Source organism: Parasteatoda tepidariorum, chromosome 1 (assembly GCF_043381705.1).
Source record: "Parasteatoda tepidariorum isolate YZ-2023 chromosome 1, CAS_Ptep_4.0, whole genome shotgun sequence".
Taxonomy (NCBI): Eukaryota; Metazoa; Arthropoda; class Arachnida; order Araneae; family Theridiidae; genus Parasteatoda; species Parasteatoda tepidariorum.
In genome coordinates this window covers 7,272,718-7,288,172 of record NC_092204.1, presented here as the reverse complement: position 1 = coordinate 7,288,172, position 15,455 = coordinate 7,272,718, and the positions used below count along the sequence as shown (strand labels likewise).

General features: G+C 30.7%; 1 protein-coding gene across 1 annotated transcript in view; it reads left to right on the top strand.

Annotated features, from left to right (window-relative positions):
* LOC107446001 (cell adhesion molecule Dscam1) overlaps positions 1-15,455 on the top strand; it is a gene marked incomplete in the record, with an annotated part of 137,575 nt that overhangs the window by 66,490 nt on the left and 55,630 nt on the right. Inside the window, 6 exon segments of the mRNA XM_071184426.1 lie at positions 442-591; positions 1,760-1,877; positions 2,971-3,155; positions 7,160-7,432; positions 10,260-10,667; positions 13,885-14,046. Coding sequence (XP_071040527.1) covers positions 442-591; positions 1,760-1,877; positions 2,971-3,155; positions 7,160-7,432; positions 10,260-10,667; positions 13,885-14,046 — 1,296 coding nt within the window.

Here is a 15,455-nt window from a genome sequence, read left to right as displayed (position 1 = left end):
CTTGATGGTTAACCATCATGGAATATTGGAAGTTTGTTGGCATATCAAACACCATGAGCAATGTTGTTCATTGACCTTCCAATGATGTTGGACCATTATGAATCGCGAAACCAACATAGACCATCAGAATCTTTTGATGGAACCATCAAGAATTTTGACTTGAGTATTAACAATTGAGATATAAATACTAGTAGTGCACTTTAGCTTCTAAGGTCATTCCGAAACCTTTAAAGGGAAACCCTTTTCTCAGACTTCAAAATTTACTTATGCCAAGAGGGAATCACTCAGAAAGGAGGCGATACTTACTTTTTGTCATAATTTTTATTTTATTTTCAATTACTTTGCTCTAAAATTGTACGGTTAAAGTGATGTGAAAGTCAGCGTCAAGAAGATATATCCTCTAATGCTAATAACATATCTATTCATGAATGTGTTTTTCAGGTGGCCGTTACAGTGTCTTTCCAACAGGAGAACTGCACATAAGAAATGTCACTCCAGATGATGGATCCATTAGTTATCGTTGCCAAACAAACCATCGTCTGACAAATGAGATCATTGTCAGCGCCACCTCCGGCCGACTCATCGTTACAGGTTTATCTTCCTTAATTTTTCTTTTGTGTCTGCTCTTGCACGCTATTTCGAATCTTTAATAATTCCAGAATCACTTGAGCTCGGGACCTAATATTTTGGATTGAGAAATAGTTCAGCATCTATGTGTTTTGTTTTGGTTAACATATTTCTTTACAAAAACTTATTGACAAAGTTAAATTATCACTAAAATTCTACAGTTCAGTGACATAGTTTTAATGCATGTTCGAGGGGGGTTATCGGTTAACTCCTCTTAATATATATATATATATACAAAAAATGAATAATGAAAGCTATTTTATCTATCTACATCCTACTTACCACAAGTAATCTTTAATTTTGGAGGAGTCTTTGTCCCCCAAACTTCGCCACTGTTAAAGTTAACCACTACACATAATAAGCATATTTTTTATTCAATTTTTTTCTCAATTTGAGACTCCTTTATGATGTACTCTACTTTTGTTAAATAAATTAGCCGGATTTAAAATTTTTTAACTATAGTAAACATTGATGTGATTGGAAGCTTGGTGTTAAATTATTATTTTACTTTTAGTAAGCAGGAAATTTAATGGCAAGGTGAAAAGTTTGGAGTAATTTTATTTTCCTTGACCATAAGACAAAATTGGCCTAGTAAAACAGAAACACTTTGTTCATAGCATGAAAAATAGCAACGGGTTTGTACACTGATCCTCAGGCATTATGAATTTAAAGTTTATGGTAAGCATAATAAATAAAAACTGTAATCAATCCAATTTAATGTCCACCACACTTAAAAATATTGCAGCTAATTTGTTGAATGAAATTTTTTATATTTTAGTGAAATATGTCTTTTTGTAGTTTACTGATTGTAAAAAAGCCCTGCTCTTTGGAATATGTTGCGAAAAAAGAACAGAAATTGGTGTCTACTCATGCATTATGAGTTTAAAGTATATGATAAACATAATGAAAAAAAACTATATTCAGATCAATTTAATGTCCATCACAATTAAAAATATTGCAGCTAATTTGTTGAATGAAATTTTTTATATTTTAGTGAAGTATACCTTTTTGTAGTTAACTGATTATAAAAATTAAAAAAAAACCTGCTCTGTGGAATATGTTGTGAAAAAGTTTGCTTAAAATTTATTGGATTATTTTGTGTTCATGTTGAACGATACTTATTTGACGACAGATTCCAGTGGTACAGTTCCTCCTCGGGTCACGGATAGCAGGACAACCCTAACAGTGGTACAAGGTGACATCGTAGAATTGCCATGTGCAGCTCAGGGTTTTCCCGTACCTAGATACAGGCAAGTGTGAAGTGCCACTCATTAGGGTTTTTTTCCCTTCATTTTGTTGCCTCATTATTCGTTTGCCTTTTTTTGTGTCAGACATAGTTCTTAGCACTGTTTGCTGATTTTATTATTTTGAGTTAGTGTTATAAATTTCGACTCTACTCCCATTTACTTCAGTGATTTTTCTTCATTTTATTTTCCCCCTTGATTTATCATTTTAGTTTATTTTCTCCAAACTCTTTTTTTTTCTTAAGTTTGTTGCCTCATTCTTCGTTTGCCTCCTTTTGTCTCAGACGTAGTTCTTAGCACTGTTTGATGATTTTATTATTTTGAGTTAGTATTATAAATTTCGACTCTACTCATATTTACTTCAATGGAAAATTTTAAAGAAGAAAACAATGAAAGTATAAAAATGACAGCCGAAGCTGACGGCATCTGGGGGTACATTCTTTGGAAGTTACGAAAACACAAAACCTTTTATATCGAGAGAGCACGACAAATGTCTAAAAATTGCTCTAGACATTTGCCATGCTCTCTCGATAGAAAAGGTTTTGCATTTTTATGACTTCTGGAGCTGGTACCTCCAGATACCGTCAGCTTTGGTAGTCATTTTTGCATTTTCATTATTTTCATTGCTTTTTACTTTAAAATTTTCTATTGGTTTCAATTTTCTTATGGAATTTTTGCTGCATTGCGCCACTTTCCTTTGGAATTGTAGTATTCAACTGCTTATACATGATTTTTGCTTTCCCCATTTGCTTCAGTGATTTTTCTCCATTTATTTTGCTCCTTGATTTATCTTTTTAATTTAATCCCAGAATTCGAAGCTTTTGAGTCATCTATCCTGATTTTTTTTTTTATCTTCCCTTTATTTTTGCATCAGGTATACCAATACAACTTGATTTTGGCAACCTTGAGCATGCATTATTCTGAGTTTGCTTAAACCTTGGTTCTAATACAGCACAGCCATAATTAGCTCTTGCCCATTTTTTTTTCAAGCAAAAGCAATTATACCAAAAGTGCAGTTTAGTTTTATGATATTGAAATTTGGAAGAGTTTAGAAAAATTCGAGCACTAAAAAGATGTTAATTCAGTGTTATTTTTGCAGCTGGTACAGATATGCAGGAAGAAACAATTCACAACTCCTTCCTGTCTATCAAGATCCTAGAATGGCTCAGTTAAGTGGTTCCTTAATAATCAGACAAGTCACTTTAGAAGATAGTGGAAAGTATGTTTGTTTAATAAGCAACAGCGCCGGAGAAGAAAGAACAGATATTCTATTAATTGTAACAGGTACACTTCTTTAATAAAACTTAAAAATCTCACTTATTTCCCCGAAAATCATTCTGAAGTCATGTCTTTTCAGTTTAATGAATATTATAAGATAAGGAATTGTTGGTTTTCATGAAAAAAAGTTCAATACGTTGTAAAACAGGACCTAAAAAAATAAACTTTTTACCCATTGGCAAAATGAATATTGTTTTGGGTTTGATGGCGTGCACTCCTTATTTGGACGTCATCACACTTTTCAACTGTGTTCAAGAGTAATAGTAAACAGTGCGCATGAGTCGTCATTGCATGCGTTGCTATGGCGACCGCTGCTGTTTGATAATTTTTTTAGAATTCTTTTTTTCACTTTTAATTTTGTTATGCATTAAGTTGTTGAGTTTATTTTTGAGATGTGGAACCAGAGAGATCTCATAACAGGGTTTCCACAGTCCTTAAAAACTGCTTAATTTTTATTTTAGAAAATAAGGGCCTTTAAGAGTACTTAATTTTGTTGCAAGGTTTTTAAAAGTCCTTAATTTTGCAGCATCACCATATTTGATAGGAACAATTTTTTCAGTCTTACAAAAGTATTTTTGAAAAAATTAATTCTTTTATCACCTAGAGTGAGACCTTGCATCGAAAATAGAGCATTTTAGTGAGACAAAAAGGGATGCATGTGAGAAGGCTTCAGGCAAGGGGAAGAATGCATGATCTCCTTAATCTATTCTTTCTTTTGCCTAAAGTGATACTCTATGAGGAGAGTGAATCATTCTTATTTTCATTTAGAATTCTTATATAAAAAACATTGACTTGAAAATTATCAATCTTTTCAAATTATAAATCTCATAATTATATTTTTAATCTATAAAAATTTTCATAAAAATATTTATTGCTATAAATTTGGAAAAAAATTAAGTGAAGCCTAATGAAGCAAAAAGTGGTTTAGGGTACTTAGATATTAGTATGGCCTGTTTTTACTTGAAATAGGACTTAATTTAACATGACATAGTTACGAAAATTACTCTACTGCATAACTTTAATTCAGTTTTTTAGTATCAATTCCTTTAATACATAAATAAAACATTTTATTAATAGAAAAAAGTAATTTTTTTTTTTACATAACTGTATATTTAGAATGATTGGCCCACAACTGAATATGTGATGCATGTCTAGCATCGAAATTTAAAAACTTGTTTTAATAATTTTTTCAATGTTTTTCCCAAATTTCTTTATTAACTCTTTTTTTTTAATGTATGAAAAAAAATTCAGATCTTAATTTCTGATCTTAATTTTATTATTCAATTTCAATGAAATCATTAAAAATGGAATACAGATTAATTTCATAGACCTTTACCCTTAACAATCTGAAAATATTTTTTAAAAAACCAACCCGGGTTTTCAACAATTACCTGGTCCTAGTTTGGCGAACTCTGGTTATTAATACAATTCTATTAGTACTTATATTATAAAATAAAATCGTTTTTTTATCATTTCTTTTTATTTATTGTTTTTTTTTTAGAAAGGTAAATAATTGGCACTGTCTCTGGTGGTATATGTATATTCGATGATAAACAATCATACTATTTTTAAGTCCTTAATTTTTCGAAAAAGTCCTTAATTTTTCTCGAAAAAGTCCTTAATTTTTACTTTGTTAAAAGAGTGGGGACCATGCATAAATACTTCTTGAGTTGTGAATAAAAGAAAATTTCATAATTTGAACAATATTTTTGTTTTTATTTATCTACTTATTTTTGTTGTACAAAGTTTGTCATACCTAACATAAAAATGTTCTCAAAACTCTTTAAAATTTCATATTGTCTTTCTCTGGTGTGTGCTAATTTAACTTAATGTGAGCAACTTTTAAACTTGTGAACTTTCAATATTTTTAAATTTTATACAGTTACCATTAAATTATAATTTTTTTATCCCAGAAAAAAAAAGAGTGCTAACTATATCTTGAAGAAATACAGAGTTATGTTATTCCTGGAAGGAAAAAAACTAATTCTAGTCAGAGTTTCGCTTTTGTATGAACTAATGTTTTTCTCTCATGAAAAGCACTTAAAAAGCCAAATAAATAATATTGCGTTTCTTCCTTTTTTAAATACCCCTACTAAATTATAGCAGATAAAACTGCGTGTATACAGTCATAAGAAAAATGATCCTCATAATTTTTGAACGATCTGTTGGATTTCCGTTCTGTAGTAAAGTTCTTTCGTTGTATCTCAAAGAATTATGATGAATTACATAATATGTATTAAAGTTAACATAAAAGTGGCGGTTATATTTTGACCGAAAAACGAACTTTTACTAAAAGTTTAAAAAAAAAAAAGAAAAACATACCTTCTTTTTCATTAAATTAGGATTTATCAGCAAATCTTGTCATTTATACCTTTGATATCAAGAAACGTTCATATTTTTAAGAATTTTGTAGGTAAAAAACTGGTATATATAATATGTTGTTTTTTTTTAATCTGATATTTTTATTTGTTTTCAATTTATGTGTTTCAATTTTAGAATTTACTTCTTCAGTAACCTAGTAACAGATTCCTTAAAAAGTTTTTTTTTCAACATAATAGATGCTACTGATTTTAAATTTTAGAGAACACATTTTTCAGAACCTAGATCAGTTAAAACTGTTAAAAAGTAGAGTAATTGTATTTTTTATTTTAACATTCTTGTTAATTTGTAATTAACCATTTTATTTTAGTGTTTAGGTTAAATGCTACTAAAATATTGAAGAAAGGTCTGTTACGAAGTTCTTCTTTTTTTTTTCCTACATAGCTGCCGACTGCCACTTTTGTTAATAAATGTGATTTAGAAATCATTGAAATTATAATGCAAGGTGTCACTCTTGATAATTCATTCTAGCCTTCACTTAGTACATATCACTTATAAGATCTAAAAAAAAAGTTTAAAAAAAGGCAAGTTAAGAATTTATCATATTAATAAGAAGATAAGCTTAAGATAACTTAAGAATTTATCCTATTAATATAATAATGAAAATAACTGTATTTTGAGTGCCTTAAACTCAAAGTAAAGCTCAATATTATTCTATATTGTAGCTTAACCCGGAGCCGCCTGACAATTTTATTTTATATATGTATTTCATAATAAGCACTCTAAATATCCTCTTGTTATTAACCTCAAAATCCTTGTAAAAATAAACTATGTACATTTGAGATCGTAATTAAGTCTTTAAGTAATAAAGCAGGATATCTACTATTGGTGAGAATCTTGAGCAAAAGTATCTATTAATTATTCTATTTATTACCATTATTTTTTTTAAAAAACTAACCCTCATTTCACAATTACAGATTTTTTATAGAAAGTTTATCTAAAAAATATATCATATCCGAATTCCTGTTGTCAGAATTAAATGTATATGATAATAGAATTCTGGTGTACACCCTAGAAAGAACTAAAATCTTCAGTTTCTAACCAATCATGACCGAAATCTAAAAGTGCAAACGAGAAATTAAAATAGTGAGAGATTAGTTTATCTATTTAAATTGAAATATGATCCTCTTTTGCTAATCGTTGTCCTCAATTAAACTGGTTTTATGTTATTTCTTTTCTGTTATTGACGTTAACAGTATTTAGATAGAATTGGGTTTTGTTCTTTCTCAAGTAAATATCAACCCATAATGTTCATTATTTAATTTTTACAAGGATTTTAAAAGTATTTATTAAGATTGAGCAACTTGGAAACTGTTAAGAGACTCGACCAGAAAGTGCAATTTTCTCTACTAAAAACTACTACTTAACTAAAATAAAATTATTCTGACTCCATTTTTACAACGAACAAGAAACATAACTCTTTATTTAAACACAAAAATTTGTTCTATAATATCACCATAGCAATGAATGATACAAACTCTCACTTACAGCTTACATATACTCAAATAACAAATAAATTAAAATCTAGCTTGCAGCTTACATATAGTACTCAAATAGCAAATAAAAAGAAAATCTAGTACTTTTATCAGAAACTGCCTCTTTTTGAGAAAAGTTTGTTGGTATCTTTGTAGCTCATTTAACAGCCCACATCCAGCCACAACAGCAAACAATTGACGTGGGGAGATCTGCAAGATTTAATTGTTCTTTCACTGGTCACCCTGTAAGTGGTGTGACTTGGATGAAGGATGGGAATCCACTCTATGAAGATGGTGTTCGCATCCATTTGTCATCGAGGCTCATTCTCTCCATCGCATCTGTTCAGAGGGAGGACAGCGGCATGTACCAGTGCTTTGTCTTCAACGACATTGAGTCCTCTCAGGGAACTGCTCAGCTTTTACTGGGAGGTAAGTAACCATTGTCCCTCTCTTTCTTTTTTCATCACCGCTACTATATTCAGCACCCAGTGGCAGAACTGCAGCGATTTTGTCACAGAACATTACATTTTTTTAAAAATAATGATTTTTAACCAGGATTTTTTTGTCTGAAATTCTACAGTGCAATGTTCTGACACTTTTTAGGGAGGCAGAACCTAGTTCTGTAACTTTGAACGCATTACTACACTGATTGTAACTCTTTTTTTATTAAAAACTCTAAAAGTATTTTTTTACAAATTTTAATATAATCCGTTTGCAAAGTAAAAGTAAACTTCACAAGCATGCTAAGTTGAAAGGTAATTGCATTAGATTACAATTAATCTATTGTGCAATTAGCTCTCTATCTAATCTGCATTTCTGTTTTTTTAAACTGGAGCTATTTAATTATTTTTCGTAACAGCTGTTTCTAAAAATACTGTTTGACAAAGAAAAACGATAACTCAGTATGGATTATTTTAAAATGTTTTAATCAGTTTGAGGTATTAGTTTTATTAATAAATAATTCATAAATCTTTGAGTTCGTATAGATTATAAATTGAATTTTCAGAGAAATTGAATGTGTAAATGAAAAGATTTAGATTTGTTTTCAGTAAGAGAAGAAAAGTTATAGAGGCTACAAGGAAATAAAAACAGGGAAACTCAAGCTAGTAAAACTTTTATAATTTCAGGTGATTTGATAATTTTGAATCCAAAATTATATTTGGCAATTTTGATTCCACCCTCTATTATCACAGTGTAGTGACTTGCTTTCTGATAAAAAATCGGTTGGCCACTACGTCATTGTTTTCAACACTTCATTTTTGATCTAATTTCATTATACAGCCGAATCCCGGTTGAGTGACCGAAACAATCGCTACGCAATAACGAAAATTCGTTATACCAATATTATGAATTTCAACATCAGCTAAAATTATTTTGTTACATTGTTTGCATAAAAATACATAAATATTGCATTTAATGACAGTTTTGATCAATTTGTACTCTACATCTAGAAAATATAAAATCAATATTTTAAAAGCTCACAAAACAATTAAGCTAAAAGGAAACAATGAATTTATTATCGCTTACTTATCAAAAATTATACAATCCGTAATTTTTTTCTGTGCAAATGATTTAGAACCAGTAGAAATTACAAACTTCTCCAAATTATGCTCATTTTCAAACAACTGAACCAGAAATCACTCTTTTGGAAAGCCACATGTATTTTGACTTCTTCAAACATGAATGTGTTGAGGTTTAGGTTTTTCAGGGTGGTCTCTTCAGAGTGATTTGTCTTTTTTAACATGTCCCTTTCATATATGAAGCTTTTTATTTTAAAGATGCAAAAATATTTGAATTTATTGTGTACTTTTGAAGAATGGAAAAGTGTTTTGATTCACCTTCGTTAAATCAGATTACAAATTTCGTAATACAGTCAAACCCCGCTATAGTGAACACGGTTTATAGAGAACTCTCGGATATAGTGAATGAAATTTTCGGTCCCGTGTCTTGCTATACACGTATAATGTTATTTTTTGTGGATATAGTGAACCAAAAAAGTAAGAAAGTTGGATATAATGAACTTTTTTCAGTCTTCGATTGATTTTTTTCCTCATTTTTTTCGTAATAATTTTAAAATTTCTACTCAAAATAAATACATATACCGATTTTTAAAACCATCTATAGAGGGGAATGTAACGATTAACATTTTTGCTTGTTTGCTTCTTTTATCTCGCTTTCCCTTCCCTAAACAAACCAAGCAGATGTTTCCAACTCGGCAGATGATGCACCTGTGAGTTGTCAGTGGGATCAATAAGCATTTTCTGTCAGAGGGAATGAGTAATTATTCATTATTGGTCAAAGAGTTGGACACTAATATGTGTAGATAAGATTCTCATTTCAACTCTTTTTTGCTCTCAATTCAGTTAAAAAAAACCTGCAAACAAGTGTCTCAAATTTAACTATGGCGAGCAGTAAACGTAAAACGTTCTCCATTGATGATAAAATGGGCATAATCAGAAAAATTGAAAATGGATGTATTCAAGCTGATATTTGCAGGGAATACAAACTATCCAAATCTGCAGTTTGTAACATGTGGAAAAATAGGCAATTAATAAATTCTGCTCATGAAAAAAATTCAAATAACAGAAAAAAGTTGAGAAAAGCAGATCACAAGGATGTTAAAGAAGCATAACTGAAGTGGTTTAGCAATAGAAGAAACCGCAATCTTCCAGTATCTGGACAAATGTCGATGAATTTGCTAAGTGATTTTATGAGACTACTTTCATGTGCTCGAATGGCAGGTTAGACAGGTTTAAAAAGAGGAATAACAGAATTTCAGGAAAAATTATCTGATAGTCGGGAAGTGTTTCCATATCTGATGTTGAGGATTGCTCATCAGCTAAAGATTACTAATTTTTTTTTTGTTTGCAAGACTAAGAGTAATGAAAAATAACACATTTTTTGCTACTACATAATATTTTTCAGTCATTTATTTGTATAATGTGTAACAAAAGGGAGGAGTTTGGGAACCATTAGTTAAATTGCCTGCGTAACGGATATAGTGAACTCCCGATTATAGTGAACCGAAATTTCGGTCCCTTGAAGGTTCACTATAGCGGGGTTTGACTGTATCTGTATTTTTAATTTATTGCTTCTATGGATATACATTTGGGGATTCGAAAAATATTCGTTACATTGAAATTTTCACTACTTCAGATTTCTCTAAAACGGGACTTGACTATAATTCCTAATTTGCTATCAAGTATTATTTGTTTTGTGTCAGCTAGAAAAACTAATAATGTTTATTTCTTAATAGATGCTGCACCGGTCTTTCACTATGTGTTCTCGGAGGAGACATTGCAGCCTGGACCATTCCTATCTCTGAAATGTGTGGCCTCTGGCAATCCACTGCCTCAAATAACATGGACACTTGACGGTTCTCTTCTGCCAGAGGACCAGCGATTTCGAGTAGGGGATTATATCACTATGCAGGGGAGGGTGGTCAGTTACGTCAACATCACATCTGTTCGAATCGAGGATGGGGGAGAATATGAATGCCACGCAAGGAGCACAGTGGGCATTGTGAGCCATGCAGCAAAACTAAACGTGTATGGATTGCCCTATATCCGTCCAATGAAGGACGTGTCGGCCGTCGCAGGAGAGAGCCTCATGCTTCGCTGTCACGTTGCAGGTTATCCCATTGACACAATCACCTGGCATAGAGGTATGTTTCACCCCCCATTCTGCCATAGTCAGACCTCTATTTAACGAAGTCGCTAAATCCCGATAATAAGTTCGCTATATTCAGGGGTGATTGTGCTCCGGAAAAAATCCGTATTTCCGGAATTTTCGCTAGCAGTGATCTGGAAGTTTCGGGAGATCGAAGGTCCAGACGTTTCAAAATATCATTTATCACAGAAGTTTCCGGAAATCAAATTTTCAAAGGTGGAACTTAAAAACACAGTTTATTTTATTTGTTTGTAAGGGAGAGCCAGAGAGATACTTTATAAGCTTATATTCATGATTAATATTCATTTTTTATCAGTAAATAGTTGTTATAATCATAAACTCAAGAAAGAAAGACATATTTGTAAATTTTAATTACCTCTCCAGGTCATCATAGCTATGTGTAAAATTTTAAATATATTTTAAGTAAACTAAGAAATATAGGAAAAAAACCTTGTTTAAATTTTTTTTAAATTTAAACTGTTTTTTGTTTTTAATTCAAGAAATTTTCCGGAATTTTGACTTGGGCTCACAATCACCCCTGTATATTGAAAATACGTTAGTTATATGGAAAATTCATCAAATGAAAAATCACCTTTTGAAATACTTAAACAACACAAAACAGGTTTTAAATTCATTAACACTAGACATAATTAAAATAGCAATTGATACACCTTTTATCTTGTAAACTAGTATCTACTATTTATTTTATAAATCTTAACCCTAAAAGAAATCTGCATGGAAAGCAAGAATAGAGCAAAACATTGTACAGTGTTACACAATCACGCTACATACATTTTCAACTAAAAAAAGCTAAATTTTTGTATAAAATTGTAGCTGATTTTTTTGTAAAAGTAATTTTGAGCATACATCACCACCCACGTGCGTTCTTAAGTTTAATTGCTACTGATAAAATACGTTAATTTTGTTTCAGTTTTTTTGTTTGAAATGTTAACAAAAAGGGAAAGGCATTTTACCGCTTTCTCTAAAAGTTAAGTGGCTTCGAAAATCAATTCAACATCATTTTCTCCATAAAATGCGTTTACAAGTTTAAAAAGTTCTGAAGTATTTTGGGAAATAGGGAAAGTGGACCTCAAAGAAAAGTTCGTTAAATAGAAGACTCACTTCGCTATTTTAAAGTTATTTTACGAGGAAATTTCCAAAATGTTCTTGATTGCTTGAAAAAAATCGAAAATAGAGAAATTCGCATAATGGAAGTTCATTAAATAAAAATCCGACTGTATTTGAATAACCTTTAACCCAATAGAAGAATATAAGCATTAAATTATATAATTGTGTGCATGTTGTGAGTGAAATAATGATTTGGATTGGAATGTAATTTTTATTTCTAATTGTTTTTTAAATTTTCGATATTGAATGAAAAATACTGAGTTTAGCATGAATTAAGAACTTTCAAATCTTCTATGAGTATTTCGAAAATAAAATGAATAAGTAAATAAATTAAGGAGTAAAAAATTATCAAGTAAAAAGTAGTTGCTGAAAGTATTTTTGCATGTAATTTGTTTTTGGGTCTGTGAGTTTATGTATATTTGATATTAAAAAAAAGATTTATAATGTGCTCGCATTAAGTCATAGAATTTCATTATAGTAGAATGGTAGTTGCAAATTAAGCTCATCTAAAGTAAACCGGTTTATTAGATCAAAGATAGAAATCAGCATTGAAAAATGTCACAAAAAGTATTGACGGTAATTTTGTTACCAAAAAGAAATACCATCATCAGACACATAATAATAATCAACTTCATAATTTTCTATATTTCATTGCAATTCAAAAAAAGACCATTGCGGTATAAGATTTAAGTAATCATCCATGACTACATATAGACTGTGTATAGATCAAATTATATAATTATCAACATAAAAGCTATTAAAAGTGAAACTCGGCAACCAGAAATTTAATTTGTGCTATTTTTTATGAGCAAGAAGAAGTTAGTGCTACATAGTTTTAAGAGTTGGCGATGTTGATATTCGCCTTGGCATCCATTTAGCATGCACTTAAATGCAAACAGTCTCTTTCCATAAGGATAATGGTTTTTCTGAACTTGCGAAAGAGTATACTATCTAAGTGCTAATGATGCTACTTGTTAATAATTCTGAAATGCCTCTCTGCTTGTTAACCTTTTTTGTACGCTATATCTCATTATTTTATTTAAACTAGTATTTTCGAGATTATACATAATCTCTTTGCATATATGTTAAAGATCGAATATTTAAATAATTAGCATATCATAGACATGTCCCTTAAATCAATAATTTTGCACCTTTGAAGAAGAAAAAATTATTCAAGGAATTGCACTCTATATTGAACAGAGAGGATATATTATTTGCAGATGAAGATTGCTACTTTTCTTAACAATTTCTGAGCCTAAAGCTTAATGGTGTATAAGTCACTTATACAGTGTACCCAGTGTGGCATAACCGATTTCAAAATTAAAATCTCGGAAACAAAGGGAGATAGATTGATGAAACAAATGGTATGTCTGTTATAAAAGTTGTAAAAATTTCATACCAAAATTTTGGAGTTTCATTACAAGAGCTGCTCACAGATGGCGCTGAAAGCCATCGATGAATTAGCATTAAAACATAGGAGGAGGTTGTTATACCAGATTAGGAGGTTTAAAGCATGTATCGAACAACGCAAGTTTCTGTTACTGAAATATCACAGTGCTAAGGCATTCATGTCGTTTTTATGATCTCTTAACATCGCCATCTATTGGCAACATTTGTAACTAAATTCCAAAATTTCTGCATAAAATTTTTTAAACTTTGTAATAGGCAAACCATTAGTTTTATTCCTCTATCATCCTTTGTTTCCAAGATTTTCCATTTTGTAATGAATAGTTCTTTGCTGGACACCCTATATTATAATTTTAATGACAGATAGTCTAGTGTATTGTTAGTTTAAAAACTGTAAATTGAACTGGAGCATGTAGATTAAATAATGGTTCTAAAAATAATGGCCTTACGGAAGATTTGAGTACCTGTTCTTGACATACTGGCTCATATCCCTGACCTCTGAGGAATCAGATTGTTGGTGTAATTTACTTAACTGCAATTTTCTATCAAATGACTTACAATTTTCATTCTCTCTAAATTTTTTGTGGTACAGTCACTGTAATGTAAATGTGCAGGTTAGTAAGATAAATTATATTCATTGCATTATGATGTTATTAGTTGCATTTTGTTTTTAACAGGAAGTAGTAGGTTACCCATCAATCGTCGACAGGAAGTTTTTCCAAATGGGACACTGATCATCCAAGATGTCCAAAGAGGTGTGGACGACGGAACTTACAAATGTAAAGCATGGAATAAACAAGGACAGAACGCTTATGGAACAGTTCGGGTTCATGTTATGGGTAATAAAAGATTCCTATTTTTTGTTATTTAGATTTTTCTCTGCTAAGTTATGTATTTTTTTATGTTCCGCAGGTATATAAATTTAATAAAATTTTGTCATTGGATCTAAGGACCAGAAATGAAAAGATATTAATAATCAGTACACATTTTCACTGATTCGTCTACTTGTTTCTGTTAGATTCTATTTTTTTTTTTTTAAATAATGAAGTGAATTTAAATAAAAAATTACAATATGTAGAATGTGTCATGTTCATAATTATGATGAAAAATGCTATTTGGTCTCAAAACACTGAGCCAAACATGGAACCCAAAATAAAAAAATACCACCCCGTTACATCAATTTCTGGTCTGGGAAATCACTAATAATTATTTTATGGTTAGCTTTGCTAATTTTTTCATGTAGGACCAACAGATTACCATTAGTTTCGAGCCCTGTTTTTAATTCAAAATTCTCATGAAATGTTCTGAAAAGGGGTTATACTAAAAATAGTACTATCTTATTAATTTCTACTGCTGTGTTGGTACAGTAGACGAAAAAGAGAGAATAAAAAAATACTATTGTTGAATATAAAGTATCGTGATAGAATAATTCCAATATTAACATATAATTATTATTTTTGACACCATGACAATAAAAAATTTTTTCACGATAACTGTCATATAGCATACACTTTTTGTACCAGTCATGGTTTTATTTACAAGTTTACATAAAGTCATAATCTGATCTTTTATTTTCGAAATACTGAAACTTACCTTAATTCAATTCATGTGTGGAGAAACATGCCACTCTGCCATCAATGAAGTATTACGCAAGATATCAGGGACAGTGTTGTACCTTTGACCAGTTTTAACTTTTTTATGGTTAATACAAATAGACATGTATGCCTATTGATCTAATTTTTTATGAACGAATTCTGTCATTCAATGTATAAACTTCAAAAAAAAAAAAATTAAGTAAGGAAAATTGTTTTAAACGTCCTGTTGTACTCTGAGCCATTGAATGTTAGTCCTTGGATACATTCAATCATTAGTGATAGTTCTGTCCTACTCTAATGATTTCTTCCAAATTAATGTAAATGATTCATCTCATGCATGTTCAGCATTTAGAACCATTAGTGATAGTTCTTCTGTGATAGATTATAGAAGCATCAAATACTTTGTCTGAAATGGTTAACAATGTGTCACGCCGAGATAGCCTGGTTGGTGGGGCACTGGGCCTATGTTCAAGAGGTCGTGGGTTCTGTCCCTGCCGATCGAAGACTCCCCATGTAGTAAATGGTGACTGATGCACGTTAAATCTGTCGAGTCACAAAGTCCTCCTTGTTCCCATAACAAATCATACCTCTGGGGGTACTTATCCAGGAGTATCCTTGTCTTCTGTATTGGATTCAAAATTACAAGGCTACAG